The sequence below is a fragment of the Achroia grisella genome, unplaced genomic scaffold (genome assembly GCF_030625045.1).
Source record: "Achroia grisella isolate CSIRO2021 unplaced genomic scaffold, CSIRO_AGI_Agris_v1 utg2172, whole genome shotgun sequence".
Classification (NCBI taxonomy): domain Eukaryota; kingdom Metazoa; phylum Arthropoda; class Insecta; order Lepidoptera; family Pyralidae; genus Achroia; species Achroia grisella.
Window position 1 is genome coordinate 334485 of NW_026712718.1, and position 27009 is coordinate 361493.

Sequence of the window (27009 nt, forward strand, 5' to 3'; positions counted from 1 at the left end):
TGCATGCCAAATTTCAGCCCGATCCGTCCAGTGGTTTGGGCTGTGCGTTGATAGATCACTACGTCAGTCACCTTTGAGTTATATATATAGATTAACAAACATGTATAATATAGTATTAGATACACTATTGTATTGGGCTTAGGTAATAATAGTTGTGTAAATAAATAAATAAAGATCATCATCTGCTTCTTCCTTATCCCATTTATTTGGTGTCGGCGTAATATGTTTTTTTACTACGTGCATATGAATATAAATATGGTACATACACAAAAACAACATTTTTTGTCTGTCTGTCCGTTTGTTCCGGCTAATCTCTGGATGTACCGATTTTGACGGGACTTTTTTTGGCAGGTAGCTGATGTAATAAGGAGTAACTTAGGCTACTTTTATATTAGAAAAATACAGTTAAACTCCACGCTGACGAATTTGCGGGTAACTAGTATCAATTAAAATATTATAGACAATTCAGTGCATCGTTTCACACTTGACCGACCGACTTTCACATCCAAACAATAATATAAAGGTAGTAGTTAATTTAGTTAGAAATGAAAACAAAAACCAATGGTGAAAACAAAATCATTCACAATTTCCGTGTTAGACAGTAAATTAGAAAGATATGGATAGAGTTATAGTACAAGCGTTATTATCAAGTGATAACATACTTTTATATATGTTGGTGTATTTATAAATTTTATTGTGGAACTTATGTTTAATCATCACAGTAATCCAGCCGACGAGACAATTATCTAGACAAGTGTTTTTTATGGATGACAATGGATTGGTGCACTCGCCTGTGTTAATAGAATAGAATAGAAAATCATTTATTCATATAAACTTAATTTAAGCACTTTTTAATAGTCATAACAATTTTTAGGGGAAAGGGAATTGTTAGTAATGTGTACTAATGAGCCTATTGCTAGCAATGTACTATGTCAGGTTGACCTCCACGTGGTTCCCCCTGGAAATCATCGTGATAAATTCCCGGTGAATTTGTCACGATGGGCTAACTGATCTGACTTCATGTTCATCCTATCATCCTGTGAATACAAACTACCAACAAGCACTCATTTTTTGGGCCAAATATAAATATGCAATGAGATTAGATCAGTCGTAGTGATAAGAGCAGACCAGTCCCTACAAGCAGAACTCGTTCACGAGTATGACGGATGAGCCAGCCATCACTGCGCGCACTCAACCATATTTTAGGGAGCCCAATGACCCGGCCATGACATGACACATGACTGGTCATTTTAGTGAGCAGGACTACTCATTCCACTCGACCACGTCACAGCTACTAAAAATTACTATATGGTAGTTACAATATTCGCACTTTACATGAGTGGTTTACGCTGGCGGGGCAGCAGTGGAGGTATAATATATGTAATTTCTATTGAAAAAACAATTTTTAATATCGGATCAATCCAAAGGTAACCTCTTACAACCTCACAAACTTTACCTCTTTATAATATAACATTATATATATAAATATGACATTGCAAAAAATAGAGGTTTATATAATACTGCGCGCACTCAAAACAGGGTTATATAATTTAGCTACCCGGCCATGACATGACACATGGGTGTGCATATATTATATATATATATACACCTTCCTCTTGAATCACTCTATCTATTAAAAAAACCGCTTCAAAATCCGTTGCGTAGTTTTAAAGATTTAAGCATACATAGGGACGGACAGTGACTTTGTTTTGTACCATGTAATGAATATTAAAATTTAATAGTTTAAAATTTGAAAAACCAAACTGTGCTGTTGCTAAGATCGTAAATATTTAGAAGAATAAAGTATTGATACTGTACCAGTCTGAAAATCATATAAAACTTTTGTATTCGACTACACCTAGTGATAATTATAAATATCAATATACGATGCCATAAATATATATGTATTATGAAATATCCTATTTAGTATTGTTAAATCCGTCATGAGTTTTGCAAGTAAAGTGGTTATAGTGACCGGCGCCAGTTCTGGCATAGGAGCTGCTGCTGCAGTACTGTTTACTAAAAAAAGTGCTAATGTAGTGCTAGTCGGCAGGAATGAAAGCAAACTGAAGAATGTCTCTGAACGATGTGTCGGCAACACGCCTCTCGTCATCAAAGCTGATGTAAGTAACGATGATGATGCCAAGAAAATAATCAATGAAACAATCAACAAATTTGGAAAAATAGACGTTTTGGTTAACAACGCTGGAGTTTCTGACAGTGGCACTATCTTAGATGGAGGTATCTTAAAAGCGTATGATAGCATTATGGCAGTGAATTTACGTGCGGCCGTCCATCTCACAGCATTGAGCGCTCCTCACCTTATCAAAACTAAGGGAAATATTGTTAACATATCTAGTATAGGTGGAAAAACAGTTGCAATGTCACGATCCATACCTTATAATATATCGAAAGCTGCATTAGACCATTTCACACGTGGCGCTGCTTTAGAGTTGGCTTCTAAAGGTGTAAGAGTGAATACTGTTAGTCCAGGTCCAGTGAAAACGGATATTATAGAGAATGCAGGATTGTCGGATATAGTGAGCTGGGATGTTATGGCTGCAGCTGTACCTCAGAAGAGATGCTCCGAGCCTGAGGAGATCGCTGAAATAATTCTATTCCTAGCAAGCGAAAAGGCTAAAGGAATTACCGGATCAGATTTCGTTACTGATAATGGAGGCCTTTTACAGTTTCGCCTCTAATAAATATCTATTTGTGAACTGAATGACGTTGCAAGAGTTATTGTATGAACTATTTGTTATCAAAAATAAAGTGATGTATAGAGATAGACTACACAAGTGTTTTAAAAACTTTCTGTTTACGCGAACCCTCTGTAACGTGATCTCTGATGGATTAATTTAATCTGGTTGTTGGAAATTAAAACCACCTTGTTAATACTTTTTTATTTTTTAATGTTCCTGTCGCTGTTCTTCTTTTGTTTTATTATTGCAATTGATCTTTTCACAATATACGGAAGCAAATTATTTTCATTTATCCACAATTACATAGTTTTATTACAATCACCATAATAACCAACTGAGAAATCCATAATACTCCCCAACTCTGGTTTTCGTCACAGTTGCACGTTACACATATCTGTTACTGAGCAACAAGAATGCTGTTGGGTGGAAAGATGGTACTCTTGGGTGAAAAGATGGTACGCTTGGTGGGAAAGATGGTACTCTTGAGTGGAAAGATAGAGAGAGAGTAGCCACGGTTAAGACAAACTCTGATGTATTTGAAGCTCATTTGCTGTAGGCTATCTGAAGAGCACTTCATGCCTGTGGGAGGATGTTAGGTGTACATATGACCTCCTTATCGAATACGGTTTAAAAATAATTTATTTGTCAAATAAAGACATTATTATAAAAGAAAATATTATAAGAAAAGACAATTTCAATTCTTCTGCTGCAAACGTTATTTATTATTTAACACATCATCTCAAATACAATCTCAACACAAAAGAACCCCACCACAACAGATGAATTATACTTTGTATTCTAAAATCACATTGATTTAACCGCAGACTAAAAGCTACGACCTGTTTAAGTGATTTCATTGTAAATTACAGATTTTCTTATAATGTACAAACAAATGATTGTCGTTTTTCATTTATCAACCAAAAAAAGAATTGACTATCGCCTAGAGGCTAAATTTACAGCTTAAAAAACACTGAACTATGTATTTGCATTTTTTTCTTGTAAGGAGTTTAAAATAAATATCTTACTAATATTATTAATGCGAAAGTTTGTGAGAATGAATGGATGTTTGTTACTCTTTCACGCAAAAACTACTGAACGAATTTTGATGAAATTACAGTAACACAGCTTATACATCAGTAGGCTAGCATATAGGCTATAATTTAAAAAGATATTATATAAATTGGTCGATATATAATGATAAGGGTTACTCAATAATTTATAGTTTCATAGAAACAGTTACATAGGTGTTTTGTATATCAGGAAAATACATAAAAATCATCATTATATAAAAATATTAGTATTTTTAAACAAGAACTATAAGGCACTTTAGAATTTTATTTTTATGAGTAAGATTGTTCTCATAGCTTCTCATAGACGAGGAGAATCTAATTTATACAATTCCATGCATTCTAACGATTGAAATATGTCTTTTTAACATAGCATATAAATTATTAATTAATAGTATAATTATTATTTATATATTACATCTTATCAAAACAGACGTATATGCAGACAGCCTTAATAATAGTTTAATATGAATTTAACATAATAATTATCTACACTGTATCAATATAACCCTAATTCAAAGATAATTTTTGTGTTCGACTATACCAAGCATCAAAATCGCGATTACTATAAATATAGACGTGCTATCAAATAACTGTTATTTGTTTAGTGTAATCAGACACAGAATGAGTTTCTCAAATAAAGTGGTTATAGTGACTGGCGCTAGTTCCGGTATAGGAGCTGCTACAGCGGTGCAGTTCGCTAAAGAAGGTGCCGACGTGGTTATAGTCGGCAGGAAAGAGAATAAACTAAGAAATGTATCCGAGGAATGCGCCAGTAATGGTAATACGCCACTCGTAATCAATGCTGATGTAAGCAACGATGACGATGCCAAAAGAATTATCAACGAAACGATCAACAAATTTGGAAAAATAGACGTTTTGGTGAACAACGCCGGGATATCACGAAAGGGAAATATTTTGAATGGCACTATATTGCAGGCATATGATAATATAATGGCAGTGAATATACGTGCAGTTGTTCATCTCACAGCATTGGCCGCTCCTCACCTCATCGAAACTAAAGGCAATATTGTGAATATATCTAGTATAGCAGGGAAGTCAGCAGTACTAACAGATTATGGGGCTTATAATATTTCGAAAGCTGCATTAGATCATTTCACTCGTGGAGCTGCTCTAGAGCTATCTTCTTCAGGCGTGAGAGTAAACGCTATTAGCCCGGGTCCAGTGAGGACGGATATTATTGAAAATGCTGGGGTTTCAGACTTATCCTGGGATATTCTAAGTTCACTCACACCTCTAAAAAGGTGCTCAGAACCTGACGAAATAGCTGAACTTGTTCTGTATCTAGCAAGTGAGAAGGCAAGGGGTATTACAGGATCAGATTTCGTTTCTGATAATGGTGCCATTATGTAACGTAGTCATCATCATCTGCTTCTTCCTTATCTCATATATTTGTGGCCGGCGTAATATGTTTTTCTTTTCCATTCATCCCTGTTCGTAGTTATGATCTGTAATTGTGTAATTTACTATTCCGCAATAAATTGAAATTATGATGTAATTTTGTTGTATCCATAATACGAGATATAAAATCAAATTTTGCACTATATTTTAGTATTTACAATTTCTGCGATTTATTACAGTAGAAGAAAGATAAGGGTGAATGTCAAACATTTGAGTCGAATGTTTTTATCTGCTGATAATATATATTTGATGTATTTACAAAATTGATTGTGGAAACATATTCTAATCATTTCTGAAGTCTCGCAGCGAGACAACTATATACAAAAGTGTTATGTACAATATAGCAACATACCTGCAAAAATATTTAGACACTAACAAGTCAATGTCTAAATATTTTATAAGCATAGTGTCACTCGGGCAAATGTTGTTTTGCCGTTAAAATAATATAATAATCTCAGGACAATTCACACAGCGCCATCTAGTCCCAAGTTAAGCTATTTAAAGCTTGTGTTACGGGTACTAGATAACTGATACAAGTACATAGATATTTTTTTTGTAAATACATGCATATTATACATAGAAAACACCAAGACCGATACAATCAATCATACTCATGAATACAAATGTTTGTGCCGTGCGAGGAATCGAACCCGCGACCTTCAGAACGTAAAGCGGTGCGCTAGACCGCTAGACCGCGAGGTTGTCAAAAGTTGCCACCGAGAACCCACCATCACCGCGGTTGAAAGGTTAAACTGTTTAACTTTAAATTGGTACCAAATTCATTTAAATCACGCCATTATATAAGAAATGTTTAGCAATATTATCTAAAACTTCTGTATTCGATTACACCCAATGCCTTTATTATCAATATTCGATATTATAAATATAGATGCATTATAAAGTGTCTGTCACTTGTTTACTGCATTAAATTCTGTCATGGCATTTGCAAACAAAGTGGTTATAGTGACTGGTGCCAGTTCTGGCATTGGAGCTGCTACATCGGTGATGTTCGCTAAAGAAAGCGCTAATGTAGTGCTAGTTGGCAGGAATGAAACCAAACTGAAACATGTCTTCGAGAAATGTAGCAGGATTGGTAACACGCACCTCGTTATTAAAGCTGATGTAAGTAACGATGGCGATGCCAAGAGAATTATCAATGAAACCATCGACAAATTTGGAAAAATAGATGTTTTGGTTAACAACGCTGGAGTATCAGGCGGTGGCACTATCTTAGATGGGGGTATATTAAAAGCGTACGATAAAATATTAGCAGTGAATATACGCGCAGTCGTACATCTTACAGCTTTGGTTGCACCTCACCTCGTCGAAACTAAGGGCAATATCGTTAACATATCCAGTATATGTGGAAAGATGCCAGGACTGTCAAAGTTCATACCTTACAATATTTCTAAAGCAGCATTAGATCATTTCACACGTGGTGCTGCACTAGAGTTGGCTACTAAAGGTGTACGAGTGAACGCAGTAAGTCCAGGCCCAGTTAAAACTGACATTATAGACAACGCAGGCGTATCGGATGTAGTAAGCTGGGATATAATGGCTGCGGCCGTTCCTCAGAAAAGATGCTCCGAGCCTGAGGAAATTGCTGAAATTATTCTGTACCTAGCAAGTGAGAAGGCTAAAGGAGTTACGGGATCAGACTTCGTTACAGATAATGGAGGTCTTTTACAATTTCAAATATAAATGTAGGTATTTTATAAGTGAATGATTTATTAAGAGTCCATTTTTTTAGTTGTTACAAAATTTTATTGGTATAGGTTTAAACTTGTACAGTTATAAGATTCTATATAGAAATTAATAAATTTAGTATTGTGTGTGTATATACAATAAACTAATGAAATTGTTTCATTTATCCAGTACCTAGAATTAGATACAGAAATAGTAAAAAATATTTATCAATTACAATCATTTCTGAATGCTGATTTTAATATATTTCAAATAAATATAATAATAATAATAATTTCTCAAGTCAATTCAGACAGTGCTGTCTAGACCCAAGTTAAGCTAGCTAAAGCTTGTGCTATGGATACTAGACAACTGATACATATACATAGATTTTTTTTCGTAAATACACCTATACATAGAAAACACCCAGATCGACATAAACAAGATCATGAAGATCCGCATGGCCCGGGGAGGCCTGCGGATACTGCCGGACTCCTACCGGCTAAAACCCCTTGATGTCCTTCGCTCGCTACTAACGCCAGGGTCACGGGATCGACATAGCAGTCCACCGTGACTCTAACGAGGATCCTACCCTTGAGAGGCGCGCGCGGACATCACGCGTGCCTACTCCTGGCCTCACCCTCCTTAGGTGACGGCAGACTTCTTCGAGTCTGCCGCTGAGAGGCTCTTGGTCGGTGGGGATGGGCCGGATTTGGCCTCCGTCTCCTCCGCCCGCGCTGGTACGCGGCTTCCTCGCGAGCTGCAGTTCTTACCGCTGCCCCGGCATGACTAGCCGCATGTACAGCACCATGCCTAGATCTACCATCAACAACTAGTTTTTGCTTGCTTCCCAATTTGAACGATAGTAACAATGCCATAGCAACTCAGTCATCAGAAATGGTACCACGTAAATATTGTCATGGACAGCATAATATCCTTTCCAATTAATCCCATTTCAAACGGTGATCGAAATTACGACGACCTGACCCGAGGTTCGTACTCCAATTGGTCGCAAACTAAAGTCGCACCCGTAAGTGGCTGAACGCAACTCCTTTAGAATAGAATAGAATAGAATAGAATAGAAAATCATTTATTCAAATAAACTTAATTTAAGCACTTTTGAATAGTCAACATTTTTTTAAATCTACCGCTAATTCGGAAAGCTGTCTCATCACAAGAAGAATAAGCAAGAAACTTGTGTGTTGCTCTTTTAAACAATCCTTGTAAGTTCACGTTTTACAAGTCGAAACGTGTGAATACAAATTACCAACCAGCACTAATTTATTTAGGCTCAAATATAAATATACAATAAGATTAAATCAGTCGTAATGATAAGAGCAGACCAGTCCCTACAAGCAGCACTCGTTCACGAGTATGACGGATGAGCCAGCCATCACTGCGCTCGACCATATTTTAGGGAGCCCAATGAGTTTGTGTTTGTGTGTTTTGTGTGACTTTCGAGTTGTATTCAGCCACTCCATAAGTCCATTCGCGGGTTTGGAGTGTAATCTGCAATCGCCTCCTATCATTCGGTGATGTTAGATACTAGCCGTACTCGCGACTTCGTCCGCGTGGAATTTAACTTTATTTATCTAATACAATTTTTTTCTTTTTAAATAAAAGTAGCCTAAATTATTCCTTATTACATCAGCTACCTGTCAAGGAAAGTCCCGTCAAAATCTGTCCAGCCATTTCAGAGATTAGCCGGACCAAACATTTTACAATAGTAATTTTTTTTTCTACCATTGATTGGGAACGCTCTTTCATAACAAGAAGAACGAGCAAGATACTTGCGTGTTGCTCTTAAAATTTTATTTAATACTAGCTGTACCCGCTACTTCGTCCGCGTGAAATTTGACTTTATTTTCTAAAATTAGCCTAAGTTACTCCTTATTACATCAGCTACAAGCCAATAAAAGTTCCACAAAATCGGTCCAGTCATTTCAGAGATTAGCCAGAACAAACAGACAGACAGACAAAAATTGTAAAAAATGTTTTTTTGGTGTATGTACCGTATTTATATTCATATGCATGTAGTAAAAAACGGTTATTTCAATATTACAAACAGACACTCCAATTTTATTTATATGTATAGATGTATAGATTTATATGGTAACAACATTTGCAGGGACAGCTAGTAATATTATAAATTGTGTTTTTAAATTTTGAATCTTATTTATTTAATTTACTGTTTATAACTATAGTACACAAGTTTCTTGCTCGTTCTTTTTGTGATAAAACAGCTTTCCGAATGAGCGGTACATTAAAAAAATGATGACTATTCAAAAGTGCTTCAATGTAAGTTTATTTGAATAAATGATGTTCTATTCTATTCTATTATATTCACGCGCTATTAGCGTGATCATGTTATCAATGTATGGACGTATGTGTTTAAATGACAAGTCAAATTGTTATCAAATGATATTTATAGATTACATTTCAAATACATCAATATTTTTGACGCTCTCGGTGGGTTAACGGTCCAACTTACTTCCGATGGTCGCGGGTTCGATTCCTCGCACGGCACCTACATTTGTATTCATGAGTACGATTGTTTGTATCGTTCTGGGTGTTTGTATGTATAATATGTATGTGTTTACGAAAAAAAATCTATGTTTTTTTATCAGTTATCTAGTACCCATAACACAGGCTTTAGCTAGCTTAACTTGGGTCTAGATGGCGTTGTGTGAATTGTCCTGAGATTATTATTATTACTAGCTGTACCTGCGACTATATCTGCCTGGAATTTAACTTTATTTTACTAAAATAAGGGACATTTTCTGAAATGAAAGTAGCCTAAGTTACTCCTAATTACATCAACTACCTGCTAAAAAAAGTCCCACCATAATGGGTCCAGCCATTTCAGAGATTAGCCGGAACAAACAGACAGACAAAAATTGTAAAAAATGATATTTCGTTGTATGTACCATATTTATATTCATATGCACGTAGTAAAACACGGTTATTTCAATTACAAACAGACACTCCGATTTAATTTATATGTATACATAGATTATCATCTGTACTGTAATAAAGGATTATCAAAACTGATACGCATAATGTCAACGATGACTAAACAAATGTCTGTAAAAACTTTGTTTGTATGTGTATACGATATACGAAACCAAGGCCAATGATCATACTATGAGTATTATCACTGTTAGACTAGATGTTAGAACATAGTCATATCTCCTAAACAACAAATCGTACACACACATGCTCGATTTAGTATAAAAAAAACGATATCTCCTTTTCCTATATATTATAAACTAGCTTTTGCCCGCGGCGTCGCTCGCGTTAATTTATCCCCTTAGGAGTGGAATTTATCAAAATCCTTCCTTAGGGGATGCCTACGTCATAGTAGCTATATGCATGCAAAGTCTCAGCCCGATCGGTTTAAAATTTATGAGTTTCATACAAACTTTCATCCCCCATTTTATCCCCTTGGGGGTAGAATTATTTAAAATTCTTTCGTAGCGGATGCCTACGTCATAACATCTACCTGCATGCCAAATTTCAGCCCGATCCGTCCAGTGGTTTGGGCTGTGTGTTGATAGATCACTATGTCAGTCACCTTTGAGTTATATATATTTAGATTATTATATTAAAAATGCGAAAGTTTGTGAGTATCGATGTTTGTTACTCTTTCACGCAAAAACTACTAAACGGATTTGGATGAAACTTAAGAAAAGTATAGCTTATACATCAGAATAACGCATAACCTTATATATAAAATTCTCGTGTCACAGTTTTCGTTCCCATACTCCTCCGAAACGGCTTGACCGATTCTCATGAAATTTTGTGAGCATATTGAGCAGATCTGAGAATCGGCCAACATCTATTTTTCATCCCCCTAAATGTTAGGGGTAGCCCATCCCTAATTTTTTTTTTATTTTAAGGCAAAACAACGTTTGCCGGGACAGCTAGTATATATATATAGAAGTTAGACGCGAGTAAAACCGCGGGTACAGCACTAAGATTAACACCGTACAATCCACACGGTGCTAATTTTATACATAAATACTAAACAACTAATAGAAATAATATAAATAAATAACATAGAATAAATATTAAATATATAATATTAAATATTATATGTACATAGAAAGCATCCAAACCGATACAACTAAACATACAATCGTCGTGCAAGGATTCGAACTCGCGACTATCTCAAACAAGACAGTGTGCTAAGCTGCTAAACTACCGAAGTTCTTCAGTTTCAAAGAATACAATGAGATTGATGACCGCGGTGGTCCAGCGATCTAGCACACCACTTTACGACCGATGGTCGCGGGTTCGATTCCTCGCACGGCACAAACATTTGTATTCATTAGTATGATTGTTTGTATCAGTCTGGGTATTTTCTATGTATAATATGTATGTATTTCGAAAAATAACATATCTATGTATTTGTATCAGTTGTCTAGTACCCATAACACAAGTTAAGCTACCGAAGTTCTTTAGCTTAACTGGTGGATCTAGATGACGCTGTGTGAATTATTCTGAGATTATTGTATATTATGTACGTATTTACGAAAAAATATCTATGTATTTGTATCAGTTATGTAGTACCCATAACACAAGCTTTAGCTAGCTTAACTTGGGTCTAGATGGCGCTGTGTGAATTGTCCTGAGATTATTATTTTCTTTTTTTCCCCTCAGCTGTTGCTGGTTTTTTTGCACACACTTACGGTCCGAAACCAAGTAAATTATTATTATTATTATTATATCATTCTATTAATATAATCAATACATAACAAGTTTCATTATGACTATTAATTTATTTATCTCCATTCCATTCTCCTGATAATTATCTGAAATGTCAATGTTATGATTAATTTACAGAATACTAACTGTGCCCACTGTTTTATCCGCATGAAATTTGTAGCCTATATCTTATTCTGATGTATAAGTTATATTACTGTAAAGTTTCATCAAAATCCGTTCATTAGTTTTTGCGTTTGTTACCCTTTATTAACAAACATCCATCTATACTTACAAACTTTCGTTTATAATATCATTAAGACTAGCTCCTCCTTCTGGTAACGCTCGGATGCATTCAAAATCTTTGAATTTTTCGGCCTGTTCTATACTATAACACGCATGTATTATATATATAAACCTTCCTCTTGAATCACTCTGTCGATTCCTGAAAAGTGCACTAAAATCCGTTGCGTAATTTAAAAAATATAAGCGAACAGACAGCAACAACGACTTTATTTTATACTACATAAAGATTATATCACCAATTAAGCCACTTTTGTATTTGGATGTACTTATCTGTGTATTTGTACGTACATACTGTTTTGATATAAAGCTAACCTTGTTGCCAAACTTCAGTTGTTCAAAATCATTAACGTGGAGCGAACGTATCATGAGTTTTGCAAACAAAGTGGTTGTAGTTACCGGCGCAAGTTCCGGCATCGGTGCGGCCGCCGCAGTACAATTTGCAAAAGAGGGTGCTAACGTAGTGTTAATCGGCAGAAATGAGAGCAAACTCAAAAATGTCTCCGAGAAATGTGCCAGCAGCGGTAAAACTCTCATCATCAAGGCTGAAGTAACCAACGATGACGATGCCAAGAGAATCATTAATGAAACCATCGACAAGTTTGGACAAATAGACGTTTTGGTTAACAACGCTGGAATGGGTGTTAATGGGGGTATATTGAGCGGGAATATATTGAAAGCGTATGACCAGACAATGGCAGTGAATATGCGCGCAGTAGTACATCTAACAGCGTTAGCTGCACCACACCTTGTTAAAACTAAAGGTAATATTGTGAACATATCTAGTATAGCAGGGAAGATAGCATCCGCGGGAGATTTTACGCCGTATGCTATTTCTAAAGCTGCATTGGACCATTTCACTCGCGGTGCTGCTTTAGAGTTAGCGCCTTCTGGTGTGAGAGTGAATGGCATCAGCCCTGGACCAGTGCGAACGGATTTTTTAGAGAATGCAGGAATAAACGTGATATCCTGGGATAATATGGGTGCCCTCGTTCCACTCAAGAGGTGTTCCGAACCGGATGAAATTGCTGACATTATACTTTATTTGGCAAGTGATAGAGCAAAAGGAGTTACTGGATCAGATTTCGTTTCGGACAATGGAGGTCTCTTAAGATTTGATATTCCGTAATAAATATTGTGAAATTATATTATCTTTTCATCCAAAAACTACCTTAATATTATATGATAGTAATAGTGTTAATACTGATTGGTGTAAAAAAAATATCTATACTAATATTATAAAACTGAAGAATTTGTTTGTTTGTTTGTTTGATCGCGCTAATCTTAGGAACTACTAGTTCGAATTGAAAAATTATTTTTGTGTTGGATAGTCCATTTGTCGAGGAAGGCTTTAACCTATATAAAATTACGCAACGATCAATAGGAGCGGAGCTGCAATGAAAAATATTGCTAAAGGTTGGGAAATGAAACGCAGACGAAGTTGCTGGGTCAGCTAATATAAGATAAACTTCGGGAATCTAAATACTTATACTTGAGGGGCAAGAAAAACGTGGATAAAATTAAAATGCAAAAAGGGTGCATACCCTTTTTTTGCATTTTTTCCATAGACTGAAGTTACGGGCCTTCAGTCTATGGATAAAAAGGGCATAACTTAATAAAAAATTATTAAGTTATGTTATATTATTAGTGACAGCAGCTTAATCAAGTGTAAATTTGTAGTCACTATTGACCATAATCAAAATCCAATTAACTCAATTTCACTAATAAATCAAATAACAATGGTAGATGGCATATTTTTAAATATTTATGTATCTTTCCTTATTATAAGTTATTTGTATTAGGATGAACATTTAGGGTTATAATTAAATTTTAAAGCCATATTATAAAAAAAATTATAATATTAAAAATAAATGTTAAGGGTGGACAACCCCTATAACTTAGGAGTATGAAAAATAGATAGTAGCCGATTCTCATCACTACTGAATACGTATATAAAATTTCATAAAATCGGTCAAGCACTTTCGGAGGAGTATGGTAACTAACATATTGACACGAGAATTTTATGTATAAGACTAGCTGACCCGGCAAACGTAGTTTTGCCATATAAATTAAAATCGCTATTAAAAAATAGGGGTTGGTGGTAGAAGAGTATACATGCAGGGTTGTAAATATTTTTAAGGCCATATTTAAAAAAAAATATCTTAAAAATAAAGAACAAATGTTAGGGGTGGACAATCCACATCAGTTGGGGTAGATAGCAACCGATTCTCAGAATTACTGAATGTGCATATAAAATTTCATAAAAATCAGCTAAGTCCATAGTAATTAACATTGTGACACGAGAAATTTATATACAAGATCTTTGACTATCGTATTGTGAGAGAGATGGTTATATTCCTAGTTTATTTTAGTTTTCATTAAATAATTGCTAACGAATTAAACTAAACATTCATATTGTGACGTAGTGACACGTGACACACATATGAAAGAAAGAAGAAAGAATGAAAAACATTTATTGACAACCATTATTAATATAAAAATACATATATATATATACATATGCACACACACACACATATATATACATATATACATGAATACATACATACATAAATTACACTTTTATTACGAACACACTTAGAACAATTACAAAAAAAAATCATCATTTATATATATATATATATGGTTGGCAACATGACTGACACTCAGCATACGCCGTGACAGCTAACGTGAGGCTGGTCATGATGGCATTATCATTAAATGATGTCATTGACCTTGACAATGTTGCGGTTTAAAACAATATAAATATAACCCAATGATTATTATCCTAATGTTTGTACAACACTAACAAAACTAACTAGAACCGGTTTTAATTAACCTGCGCGTCTATTTAGAATATGCTCTGTATATATTATTTAGTAAATGTGACATCAGCTGATTGAGTCGTAATTCATATTTTGCCATTTTGGAACTAGATGGCGCTGTTATCAGTCACACAATAACTCAGTCTTGTTTTTTATACCACGTAGATGGCAAACCATCTATTCAAAATCTACCCTGTAACATCGTAAGCACAGAGTATTACAGAGTCCGTTAGTTTTCTGTTCCCGTACCTTTCGTTCCCCTCCATTACCTAATAACAAACGGACCGTACAGCGGCCTTGACGCGCGCGCGCATTTGTTGTGAATTGAAATAAATTAGAACTGTGAAACCTACTGTGAAACCTCCTGTGAAAGTGTGTGAAATCTAGCGAAGATACCTTCGAGACCCTGAAAGCAGAACCATAAAGTAAATAAAATCTAACGCAGAACCATAAAAATGGTGGAACCTCTTAAATCTTTTTTGACTGACGAAAAATTCTCTAATTACCTTTTCTAACATTTTGGTAGCATCCACTAAAAGAAGTAATCCTTTCCCAAACATCATCATACGGCCCATCTGATGGTAAACGATTTTTTTTTATTTCCACAGACAGCGGTCCGAGCCTTTGTTGATTTTATGTATCTCCATTAAAATTAATTACAATTTTCATTTCTTAACATTTTATGGTTTACCGCCCTATATATATATATATATATAGATATGTATATATATAACAATTAGAAATTACATTATATATTATAAATTACAATTAGAATCCGATCCAAAAACTATCAATAAACAAAATTAAAGTAACATTATATATTAATTCAAGTAATCTAAAATATATTGAATACAAAACCAAATCGAAAATTGAACAGTATTTGAGTTCATAAATATTTAAACCGATTATAATGGTCTTTTATACTCCATAACTCCGACAAGGGGGAGAGCAATCTGAGTGAAGGATTTATGTCTGATCAGTTAAGTAGAACCAGTTCATGGCCATTCCGACCTCTCGGTTATACTGGCCTGAAACACCAGGGGGAATGCGCGCTGAAAAGCACGCATTCTCTTGAAAAACCCCATGCTGTAGTCTCTCAAGAAAACAATTTATCTACAATCTTATGTCTGATCAGTTAACTGTCCGAGAACCAGTTCATGGCATTCCGATGGTAAACGGTAGGCATCATGGATTCATCAGAACACAGTCCGTTGGGTAGAACACACAAAGCGATGCGCGTTGGTTCGATACCCTTAAGATCAAACGTCTCTAATATACCCTCCAGATCTTGAAAAACCCCATGCGGCTGTAGTCTCTCAAGAGAAAACCTCAGCAGGTAGTTCATTTTTTCCACTGAATATTCTACGCAACGGATTTTGAATCGCTTTTTTAATAGAGAGAGTTTAGGAAGTATATTCTGAAACCGCACTGTACCGAGATCATCGACAATTTTCAAAGCGTCTTTGAATCGAGTCAAAAGGACCGATGGAGATGCTCCTGTCAATGATGAGCGAGATGCGATGGCTTATACAAAGGTATCTGGTCCGTAGGCATCATTTTTTTTCAAACAATTCATCAGAACACAGTCCGTTGTATATTCGGTAGAACACACAAAGCGATGCGAAGTCTCGCCTCAAGCTAAGTGGTTCGATACCGTTTGAGAGATTAGGATCATCGACAATTTTCAAAGCGTCTTTGAACCGAGTCAAAAGGACCGAGCTGGTATCCAGGTGCTCCTGCCCAATGATGAGAGCAGTACTCCATGTGCGGCCGAAACTGTGACTTATACAAGAGAAGTATCTGGTTCGCAGTGAAGTACGTGTATTTTTTTTTTATTATTAATTTTTTATTACTGAATATTAAGGAAACTACGCAACGGATTTTGAAGCTTTTTTAATAGAGAGAGTGTTTCAAGAGGAGGGTTTATATATATAATAATACATGTACACCCATGCGAAGGCGGGGCGAGTAGCTAGTAATTATAAAATTAATTTAAGAAATTGTCTGCCTGTATGTTCTTGTTGAACTCTGAAACAGTCTAAAACGGACTGTAACTAAATATAATAATAATCTCAGGACAATTCACACAGCGCCATCTAGACCCAAGTTAAGCTAGCTAAAGCTTGTGTTATGGGTTATGCTAGATTTCAAAATTTTTTTTCGTAAATACATACATATTATATGTAGACAACACCCAGACCGATACACACAAGCCTCGACTGGAATACAAATGTTTGTGCCGTGCGAGGAGTCGAACCCGTGACCATCGGACGTAAAGCGGTGAGCTAGGCCGCTAGACCACCGAGGTCGTCATATATATATTTTATATAAATCATAAAATAGGTGTAAATTACACATATACAGTTGTATCTGAGTAATTTATCAGTACATACTAATTACCTATCACCTTATCATGTTTGTAATTTTTATTACTCCAAAACTGATAAAATTTTTCAGTACAGATTTGAGTATGATTGTTTGTATTGTTCTGGGCGTATTCTGTGTATATTATACAATATATAAATTCAAATTTTCGTAGTAGTTTTAAAGATTTAAGCATACATAGGGACGGACAGACAGCGACAGCGACTTTGTTTTATACTATGTAATGATGAAGTGCTGTAAAATCGGTTAAGCTGTTTCAGAGTTCCACAAGAACAAACAAACAAACAGATATTATTTTTAAATAATTTCATGAATTAAGTGAGGAATATACTATCATATTGATGGCCTCGGTGATGTAGCGGTTAATCACACCGCTTTACTTCTGATGGTCGCGGGTTCATGAGTATACTATATGCTTATAATATGCTTCATCATCATCATCATCGCAGCCCGGAAGACGTCCACTGCTGGACATAGGTCTCCCCCAAAGATCTCCACGACGATCGGTCCTGCGGTGCTCGTATCCAATGCCTTCCAGCGATCTTGACCAGATCGTCGGTCCACCTTGCTGGAGGCCTTCCCACGCTGCGTCTTCCGGTTCGTGGTCGCCACTCGAGGACTTTACTGCCCCAACGGCCATCTGTCCTACGAGCTATGTGGCCTGCTCATTACCACTTAAGGGTCGCAATTCTTCGGGCTATGTCGGTCACTCTAGTTCTTTAGCGGATCTCCTCATTTCTGATTCGATCACGCAGTGAAACTCCAAGTAAGAGCTTGTTGATGGAGCCCATAGTTAGCGACCACGTCTCTGTTCTTCATTGGCAACACACATTGATCGTAAACCTTCGTCTTGAGACACTGCGGAAATTTGGACGAAAAGATATATCTGTGTGTGTTAATTTATTATTATTTTATTTATTCATCCAAAACAATACAAAGTGGACCACTAGGAACATTATACTCTTTATTTTTACTCCGATGGTCCGGGTTCATAGCACAAACATTTGTATTTGTATAATTGTTTGTGTGGGTCTGGGTATTTTCTATGTGTAATATGTATGTATTTACACGAAAAAATAAATACAGTTGTAAAAAACACGACACAACAGAATTGCACGTTCTGTGAAGTCTGAGATTATTATATTATTATATATATATTATATTATTATTATATTCTAAATAAATAGCATGACGTGGATCAATTATCAACTGATAAATTACCTATTGTGATAACAGTGTTTTTATCCTTATACATACTTTGATTTTTTATTCAATTCCATGTACAGTCACCTGCATTTTTTTTCGGACTACTCTATTGCTGTTGGCCTCAGCTGGCCTTTACAGCTTCACCGGACGTTAGGTGGCGAGTGCAGATGGACTTATTGAGCGACTGATAGCCAGCTCCTGCCTGACGGATACGACTTTAGTCTGAGGGCACCACTAGGGGTTCGAACCTCGGCTCAGGCCGTCGTAATTTCGATCCCCGTTTGAATTGGATGGGGGATCGATCGGAGGGGCGCCCGGGGACGCCGGTGAATTGCATGAATATGTCAATATTTTATATTATTGAGAAGAAGAAGAAGAATATAAATATAAATACGGTACATGCACCAAAATAACATTTTTACATTTTTTATCTGTCTGTCTGTTTGTTCCGGCTAATCTCTGAAATGGTTGGACCGATTTTGACGGGACTTTTTTTAGCAGGTAGCTGATGTAATAAGGAGTAACTTAGGCTACTTTTATTTTAGAAAAAATCTTTTATTTCAGAAAAATAAAGTTATTTTCCACGCGGACGAAGTCTATATACTATACGACGACGAAGTCTATAACAGACACTCCAATTTTATTTATATGTATAGATTTTATTGATAAATGCATACATAATATACACAGAACATCCAGACTGATACAAAGAATCATACTCATGAATACAAATGTTTGTGCCGTATAAGATATCGAACCCGCGACCATAGAAAGTAAAGCGGTGGCCAAACTGATAGATCACCGAGGCAATACATACATGTACCCAACACAATTACGTAATTCTACCTACCGTAGACTTTGATCTATTCAAAAACCCTACTGTAAAGTCTTCCATTGCACTAAAAGGTGTTAATATCGCTAATAATCATTGTATATTGAATTTGTAATTTACAATGACTTATCTATATATATATATATAAATCATCTGACCAATGTATTTATGTAAGAACACCACTTCGAAACAACTACACTTGTTTATCAATATCATCATCATCACCTGCTTCTTCCTTATCCCATTTATTTGTGGTCGGCGTAATATGTTTTTCTTTTCCATTCATCCCTCTTCGCAGTCATGATCTGTAATTCTGTAATTTATCATTTCGCATTAAATTATAATTATGATGTAATTTTGTTATATCCATAATTTAAACGATAACAATAATATAATATAACTAGCTGTCCCGGCAAACGTTGGTTTGCCTTAAAATAAAAGAAAAATTAGGGGTGGACTACCCCTAACATTTAGGGGGATGAAAAATAGATGTTGGCCGATTCTCAGACCTACCAAAATTTCATGAGAATCGTTCAAGCCCTTTCGTAGGAGTATGGGATCGAAAACTGTGACACGAGAATTTTATATATAAGATAATAATATCTCAGGACAATTAACATACCGTCATCCAGTCCCAAGCTAGCTAGAACTTGTGTTATGGGTACTAGACAACTGATACAAGTACATAGATATTTTTTTTTCGTAAATACATACATATTATACATAGAAAACACCCAGACCGACACAAACAATCATACTCATGAATACAAATGTTTGTGCCGTGCTAGGAATCGAACCCGCGACCATAGGACGTAATGTGCGCTAGACCGCTAGACCACCGAGGTCGTATATAAGCTATAAGATTCTCTTCCATTCATCCCTGTTCGCAGTCATCTTTCACACAATCCATCCATTTCTTTTTTGTCCTTTCTCTACCTTTATAACCATCAACATATGTATCCATTCTCAAGATACATTCCTTTCTTAAGATATGATCTTCATTCCTACACATTACATGTCCATACCACCATAGACGATTATTCTGCAACCTCTCCGACACCGGCGCCACTTTCATACTTCCTCTAATGTAAATTTATTCTTCGTCTTGTCCATTTATGTCACACCATACATTCATTAAAGGATACTAATAAAAATCTACACAACACAAAATTTATTTACTTCGTTTTTAGAACCTAAGTTAGTATAAGTATGTAATATTATATTATCTGTGGTACAAGTAAAGAAAAATCCGTAAAAAGACGGTTGAGGACAAACTATATCGCGTTTCACTTTCTGAGTAACGCCATCTAGTATCAAATTAATGAATCAAAAGTTTCTTACATTTCTAATAATAGCCGTGCGAATACAGAGCAATTAACTAGAAGTAGTTATAAATCATGTGAACAAGCTAAAGCAACAAGAAACCTTTTATCTTTGAAAGATATATCTTCCAATCAACCTAATATAGTAACTGATCAGGCAGGAGTTTAATGTCATCCAGAAATATTTTTCATACCCTACCATACACTATCTACGTATCGCCATATAAAAACTTTTGTGGTCAACTGTACATAGGTATTGATAGAGGTAATCGTACTTGATAATCTATGTACATAATTTTTTCTAACACTATTGTCAGTTGTTTAGTATCGTTAACGATAGTAGGACACATCATGAGTTTCACTGACAAAGTGGTTATAGTGACAGGAGCTAGTTCCGGCATTGGTGCTGCGACTGCAGTTGTGTTCGCTAAAGAAGGTGCCAATTTAGTGATAGTTGGCAGAAATGAGGATAGACTGAATAAAGTAGCTGAACAATGTGCCAGCAGCGGTAACCAGCCACTTATTGTCAAAGCCGATATGACAAACGATGACGATGTCAAGAAAATCGTAACGGATACCATAGAGAAATTTGGAAAAATCGACGTACTAGTAAACAACGCTGGAATGTCAGTTTCTGGTAGCATACTGAATGGAGACTTATTGAAAGCATACGATGAAACATTAGCTGTGAATCTACGTGCAGTTGTTCATCTCACAGCCTTGGCTACTCCTCATCTTGTGGAAACTAAGGGCAATATTATAAATATATCTAGTATAGCTGGAAAGATGGTAACAACTTCCCTCTCTTTGCCCTATAGTATTTCTAAAGCTGCAATAGACCACTTCACTCGTGGCGCAGCCTTAGAACTGGCGCCATCAGGAGTAAGGGTGAACAGTGTTAGTCCAGGACCAGTAAAAACTGATTTCTTCGATAACGCAGGAACGGTAATATCCTGGGAAATTATAGCGTCTCGTATCCCATTGAAAAGGTGCTCTGAACCCGAAGAGGTTGGCGATATTATTCTTTATCTAGCAAGTGATAAAGCAAAAGGCATCACGGGATCCGACTTCGTTTGTGACAATGGAGGTCTTTTGAAAATAGGTTAAAGTGAGGGAATAAATGATGTGCCTATTTAAATTATTTCATTTTTTTATACTTAATACGCATCTAAATTAACACTATTGTTCAGGACTCTGGAACATTCGGGTTGGCACGATATTCCGTATATTTTAATATTTATATTTTTATACGAATATTATCTAGTTGCCATGGTGTTGTTATTCCTCTTGCTTTTTTATACAATACGATCAGATATATGTGTTATACATTCATATTGCGCCTTTAATAACCACCATCGTTGGCTGCACTGACCCCAGCGCCCTACACAACTATATTTGGCATGTTCTTGTAGACGATCAGAATTTGTAGAAACGTAATATGGATGTTTCACTGGGAGAAACTACTTTCAAATTCATCTAGATACTTCTATCTCTTATTTACTTCCAAATAGTTTAATTTTCTATTTGAATGATGAGATATAATTATAATAATTTGCAATTAGACAACATAGTAAATACATTCATTTTGTTATGTTAGTAATGAAATATGACAGCCTTTAGCTCTCCCAGAATATCTAGTTTATTTTAAAGGGTTATTACAGGATTTGGTAGTAAAATTACAGGATACGGAACTATGACAATGTCTTTAGTAGTCGCAATTTTAATTGTACTATAGGCGTCATAAATCCTTTCATATCTACCGGCAAAGATTACAATAGTTTGTAGTACGATGGTTATCACCTCACCACTGTGTTATGTGATGAGGTGCTACTTAATTTATAATTTATTGTAGTATGTAGGTTTTGAGTATACAAGTGTAATGATACTAAATTGACAAGTTTATTACATTATTAGAAACGTGGACACACAACGCGGAGTCATTCAAAATCAAATTCAAAAATCATTTATTCATGTAGGACATTTTAGCCGCATATGAACGTCAAGTTTTTACATTATATTTTTTTTCCTACCGTCCAGTTCGGTATATAGATCCAATTGAGAAGAACAGACAAGAAACTCAATTGAATTTGTTAAATATCCCACTTTGAATATTGTCTCATTATTATAGCTGTTTGGGTTTGTTCCGTTGCTTTTAAAAAGGTGAAATAACTTTGGCGCCAAAATGTAAAAAACATAATATTATAGAGATCAGAAGAGAACTGTAGAGAAAAAATATATATTGTCATATATATTACATAAATACGTCATAACAGTTTTCAAAGTGATGTAATGTACAAATATATTTAAGGCTACAAATTAAAGATATATGTTTAGTGATTACAGATTTGATTGATTTTAATTGTTAGTATAGAAGATTCCCTATTAAACAGAATTATTTTTTCTTTAAAATCCAGTTTATTTACAATGCATAGGCATTTATATAGGTGTCTATGTCTAACATTAAATGAAAATCCCGAATCATAATGCGATATAGTGAATTGAAATCTATTGTGTGAAGACGTAAACAAATCGAAGGGTGCCGAATGTTCATAGAAATATTACAGTTCCTTATATAAGTGGACCAATCCGTGAGCATATAATTATTAGCATAAAAAAGAGACACGTTTACATTACATATCCTGACTAATATTACAAATTCGAAAGTAACACTGTCTGTCTTTATGGCTTTCACGCCAAAACTATTGAACCTGTTTAAATCAAATTTATTACACAGATAGTCTAGACCCAGAGAAAGGACATTTGTAACGACAATAATCTGTATTGTCAACATTCGCGCCAATTTTTGACTTGACATTTTATACATTCGGTGATTTCATATAATAATCCAGTAAGGATTCATAATGTGGATTGTTATATTATGGATGTAATCGTTTTAGTAACATTTATATAATTGGATATTGGTATAATACACATTTTAATTTGTTGTGTCACTGTTAGGAATTTAACAGAAAAGGTAATTATAGAAAAAATTTTTTTCGAGGAAGTTGATGCGGTATAATACATTTTTAGTTTTTTTAATGTTGGAACAGAAAAGGTAATTAGAGAATTTTTCTAAAGGCTACTTTTTAATGTTAAGAGGTTCAAAGGGGAGATGAAAGGTTGTATAGAAATATCACCATTTTTAAAGCTTAAACTCTATGTTTGGGAAACTACTTTGCTACCAAAATGTTAGGGAAGCGTCAGTCATTTACCTTTATGGTTCTGCGGATTTCTTGGGCTTCAGGGTCTCGAAGGTATCTTCGCTAGCTTTCCAGCTTCACAGTAGGTTTCACAGTAGGTTAACACAGTTCTAATTTATTTTAATTCACAACACAATGCGCGCGCGCGTCAAGGCCGCTGTACAGTCCGTTTGTTACTAGTCAGGGAGGGGAAGGGAACGCGCGGGAACAGAAAACTAACGGACTCTAATATAATATAATATCTGTGCTTACGATGTTACAGGGTAGATTTTGAATACTCTACCTCTAAAATTTTAGGCTGTTGATTAAATATAGGTCATTCAAACTTTGTAATAATTTGTAAAATAAAATGCTAAACCAAGGTGACTATTCCAGCGGACGAAATCGCGGGCACACGTAGTTGATTTTGATTTACAATAGATGATTACGTTTTAAAAGAAACTTTCGACTTAAAACTAACAGAGTAGATTTATTTTACTCAAACACAAATAGAACAGCGTTCCCGGGTACAGCTAGTTTACAATATATTTTGTTCTCTCTTGAGAGCGTTTTAAAAGAAAGTTTCGAACTTAAAACTAACAGATTTTTAGATTTATTTTACTCTAACACAAATATAGAACAGCGTTATCACCATCGTCACTAGGAGGTATCAACCTTGTAAAATGATTAATGGTGCTGGACTTACATTCATTACTGTAATCAATTATGTAGATATCTATTGAATTGTAAAGATTAGGTTGTTATTTTAATGCCTCAAAAATATGAGTTTTCATCAACTATATACAATTGTATATAATTGAAATATATAAATATATAAATATATAAACAGTAATCTGTTTTGAGGAAATCAGGATTAATTACTATCTGTCAAAGATATATGATATTTTTTAATATTATGAGTCATTTTGTGTCAAAAGGAGAGTAGGTTTTGGTCGGTACGGTCACGTTACAAGAAGACCAGAAAACCATATGACCCAAAAGGTACAAAACGTTAATTAAAAACAAGAAGCATGGAAGCCTTCGACTAACATGGATAGCTGCCATCAAAAATGATCTAACATGTGAAAATTGATACCCAATAACGATGCAGACACGAAGTCTCTGTAGACTGACGATTAGGTGAGTAGACACTAATTAAGATGAGATACAACCAGCAGAGAGAGAAGAATGGCTTTTGTATTTTAGAATAAAGCTTACTATATTTGAAGTGAAACCTAATAAATATTTACAACAAAAAATATAATCAGATTTACAACATTGTCATAAATATAAATTATATCTATGCTCATAATTTAAAAAGATAAATAACAAATAAGTATATAAATATAAATAGTTTGTAAGTATGGATGGATGTTTGTTACTATTTCACGCAAAAACTACTTAACGGATCTTGCTGAAACTTTACAGTAATATAGTTTATACATCAGAATAATATATAGGCTATAAATTTCAGGCGAGTAAAACCGCGAGCACAGCTAGTGCTTGTATAAATTATACACCTCTCAGTGTTCACAATTAGTTCTACAAAATCTTTTGCTGTATGAAATCTCAAATGAAGTCATTAACATAACAATAATATCAGAGAAAAATATAAATAATTAAAAAAAACAGTGTTCGGTATAGTAGATAAAATTAGATACTGCAGTTACCTATTATAATCTATATTAAAATAAGCCTACAAAGCAAACGTTGTTTTGCCATATAAATTAATATCACCATTAAAAAATAGGAGTTGATGGTAATACCATATAATAAGTATATTTATGGTGTTTTTATTTGTGATACGAGTTTAGTCTGAGGGCACCACTAGGAGTTCGAACCTCGACTCAGGCGGTCGTAATATCGATCCCCGTTTGAAATGAACGGGGGTTCGATCGGAGGGGGGCAGGTAAGTGTCTACAAATATTAAATTAAAATTTCGTTTATGAACAACTATTGCCATACACGTTTGTTAATTAAGTAATCATTTAGTGACTAGTATTTGAGTTTTATTTATTTTAATAATTGACGACCTCGGTGGTCTAGCGGTCTAGCACACCGCTTTACGACCGATGGCAGGTTCGATTCCTCGCACGGCACAAACATTTGTATTCATAAGTATGATTGTTTGTATCGGTATGGGTGTTTTCTATGTATGATATGTATGTATTTACAAAAAAAATATCTATGTATATGTATCAGTTATATAGTACCCATAACACAAGGTTTAAATAGCTTAACTTGGGCCTAAATGGCGTTGTGTGAATTGTCCTGAGATTATTATTATTATCAAATTTCAAATTCAAATTCAAAAATCATTTATTCATGTAGGACATTTTAGCCGCTTATGAACGTCAAATTTTTACATTTTAATTTTACTTTTTTTCCCTACCGTCCAGTTCGGTATATAGATCCAATTGAGAAGAACTGGCAAGAAACTCAATTGAATTACTTTTTTTTTTTAAAGCCAGTTTATTTACAATGTATATTTATATAGGTGTCTATGTCTAACATTAAATGAAAATTATTATTTGTGTTTCGCTTTCTCAGCCTTTTTGCTGGGGTTTTACGCTTTGTGGCGTATACCACACTTACGGGCCAAAACCAAGTAAGTGCAGTGTGTGTGTTTACGGGTGTGTGTGAGTGTGTGGGCGTGTGCATGTGTGAGTGTGTGTGTATGTGTGTATGTGTATATTGTGAACCTTTTAATAGAGGTGATAGGTGTTTATCTACCTACCTACCTGTTATTAAAGTTATCACGAAAATTTCTGGGAATAGACGTAAATGACAAAACTATCATTTACGTCTATTTCCAGAAATTTTCGTACAATTCTACAGGTATTCAAAATGGCGGGTGTTTGAAGGGTGGTGTGGAGCGATTTTTCTAAATGTAATTGTTTGAGACTATGTATAAGTGATTAGGTATGATACCTGTGGATGAGAGAACTATCGGTATTATATACATTCCTTCCTGTTATTATTATTATAGGTTTTGCTCAATAAATATAACAGCGTGTGTAATTTTTTTTTATTGATTTAATGTTCTTTTTTTAATGCAAATCTTAAAAAACTGTTAGTACTCAGCACTCTTTCTCTATGTGCTATAAGTGTTCGAAATTTCGTACACATCCGACCGCGCAAGTTTCTTAAAAAGAGGTTAAAAGTTTTCCTTCGCACATTAATAGATTAAATACGATTTAATATTGATATAAATTAAAATTATACACCAAAGCAACGATGAAAGTAATTAATTAAATATATAACAATATGATAAATATCTATACTTATAACAAATCTGTAGAGAGAGAAATCTATAGACAGAGGAAGGCCGAAAAAGAGATGGATGGACTGTGTGAAAGATGATATGGTAAGAAAGGAA

The 27009-nt window shown here is 34.9% G+C and overlaps 5 protein-coding genes across 5 annotated transcripts; all 5 read left to right on the forward strand.

Moving 5' to 3' along the window:
• Positions 1–1943: 1943 nt before the first annotated feature.
• Positions 1944–2702, forward strand: LOC131842395 (uncharacterized oxidoreductase SSP0419-like). Its single transcript, XM_059190931.1, has one exon. The coding sequence runs from the start codon at positions 1944–1946 to the stop codon at positions 2700–2702; it is 759 nt and encodes a 252-aa protein (XP_059046914.1).
• A 1691-nt stretch (positions 2703–4393) lies between these two features.
• LOC131842396 (3-oxoacyl-[acyl-carrier-protein] reductase FabG-like) lies at positions 4394–5143 on the forward strand. The gene has a single exon (XM_059190932.1). The coding sequence runs from the start codon at positions 4394–4396 to the stop codon at positions 5141–5143; it is 750 nt and encodes a 249-aa protein (XP_059046915.1).
• A 984-nt stretch (positions 5144–6127) lies between these two features.
• On the forward strand, positions 6128–6892 carry LOC131842405 (3-oxoacyl-[acyl-carrier-protein] reductase FabG-like). The gene has a single exon (XM_059190941.1). It carries the CDS (start codon positions 6128–6130, stop codon positions 6890–6892), a length of 765 nt encoding a protein of 254 aa, XP_059046924.1.
• Positions 6893–12236: 5344 nt separating this feature from the next.
• Positions 12237–13010, forward strand: LOC131842401 (3-oxoacyl-[acyl-carrier-protein] reductase FabG-like). Its single transcript, XM_059190936.1, has one exon. It carries the CDS (start codon positions 12249–12251, stop codon positions 13008–13010), a length of 762 nt encoding a protein of 253 aa, XP_059046919.1. The 5' UTR covers positions 12237–12248.
• Positions 13011–20783: 7773 nt separating this feature from the next.
• LOC131842394 (3-oxoacyl-[acyl-carrier-protein] reductase FabG-like) lies at positions 20784–21575 on the forward strand. The gene has a single exon (XM_059190930.1). The coding sequence runs from the start codon at positions 20803–20805 to the stop codon at positions 21556–21558; it is 756 nt and encodes a 251-aa protein (XP_059046913.1). The 5' UTR covers positions 20784–20802; the 3' UTR covers positions 21559–21575.
• The last annotated feature ends 5434 nt before the right edge of the window (positions 21576–27009 follow it).

Bases quoted from the DNA above. Each gene is read 5' to 3' on its own strand.
- LOC131842395 (XM_059190931.1), top strand. From the start codon at position 1,944: ATGAGTTTTGCAAGTAAAGTGGTTATAGTGACCGGCGCCAGTTCTGGC.
- LOC131842396 (XM_059190932.1), top strand. From the start codon at position 4,394: ATGAGTTTCTCAAATAAAGTGGTTATAGTGACTGGCGCTAGTTCCGGT.
- LOC131842405 (XM_059190941.1), top strand. From the start codon at position 6,128: ATGGCATTTGCAAACAAAGTGGTTATAGTGACTGGTGCCAGTTCTGGC.
- LOC131842401 (XM_059190936.1), top strand. From the start codon at position 12,249: ATGAGTTTTGCAAACAAAGTGGTTGTAGTTACCGGCGCAAGTTCCGGC.
- LOC131842394 (XM_059190930.1), top strand. From the start codon at position 20,803: ATGAGTTTCACTGACAAAGTGGTTATAGTGACAGGAGCTAGTTCCGGC.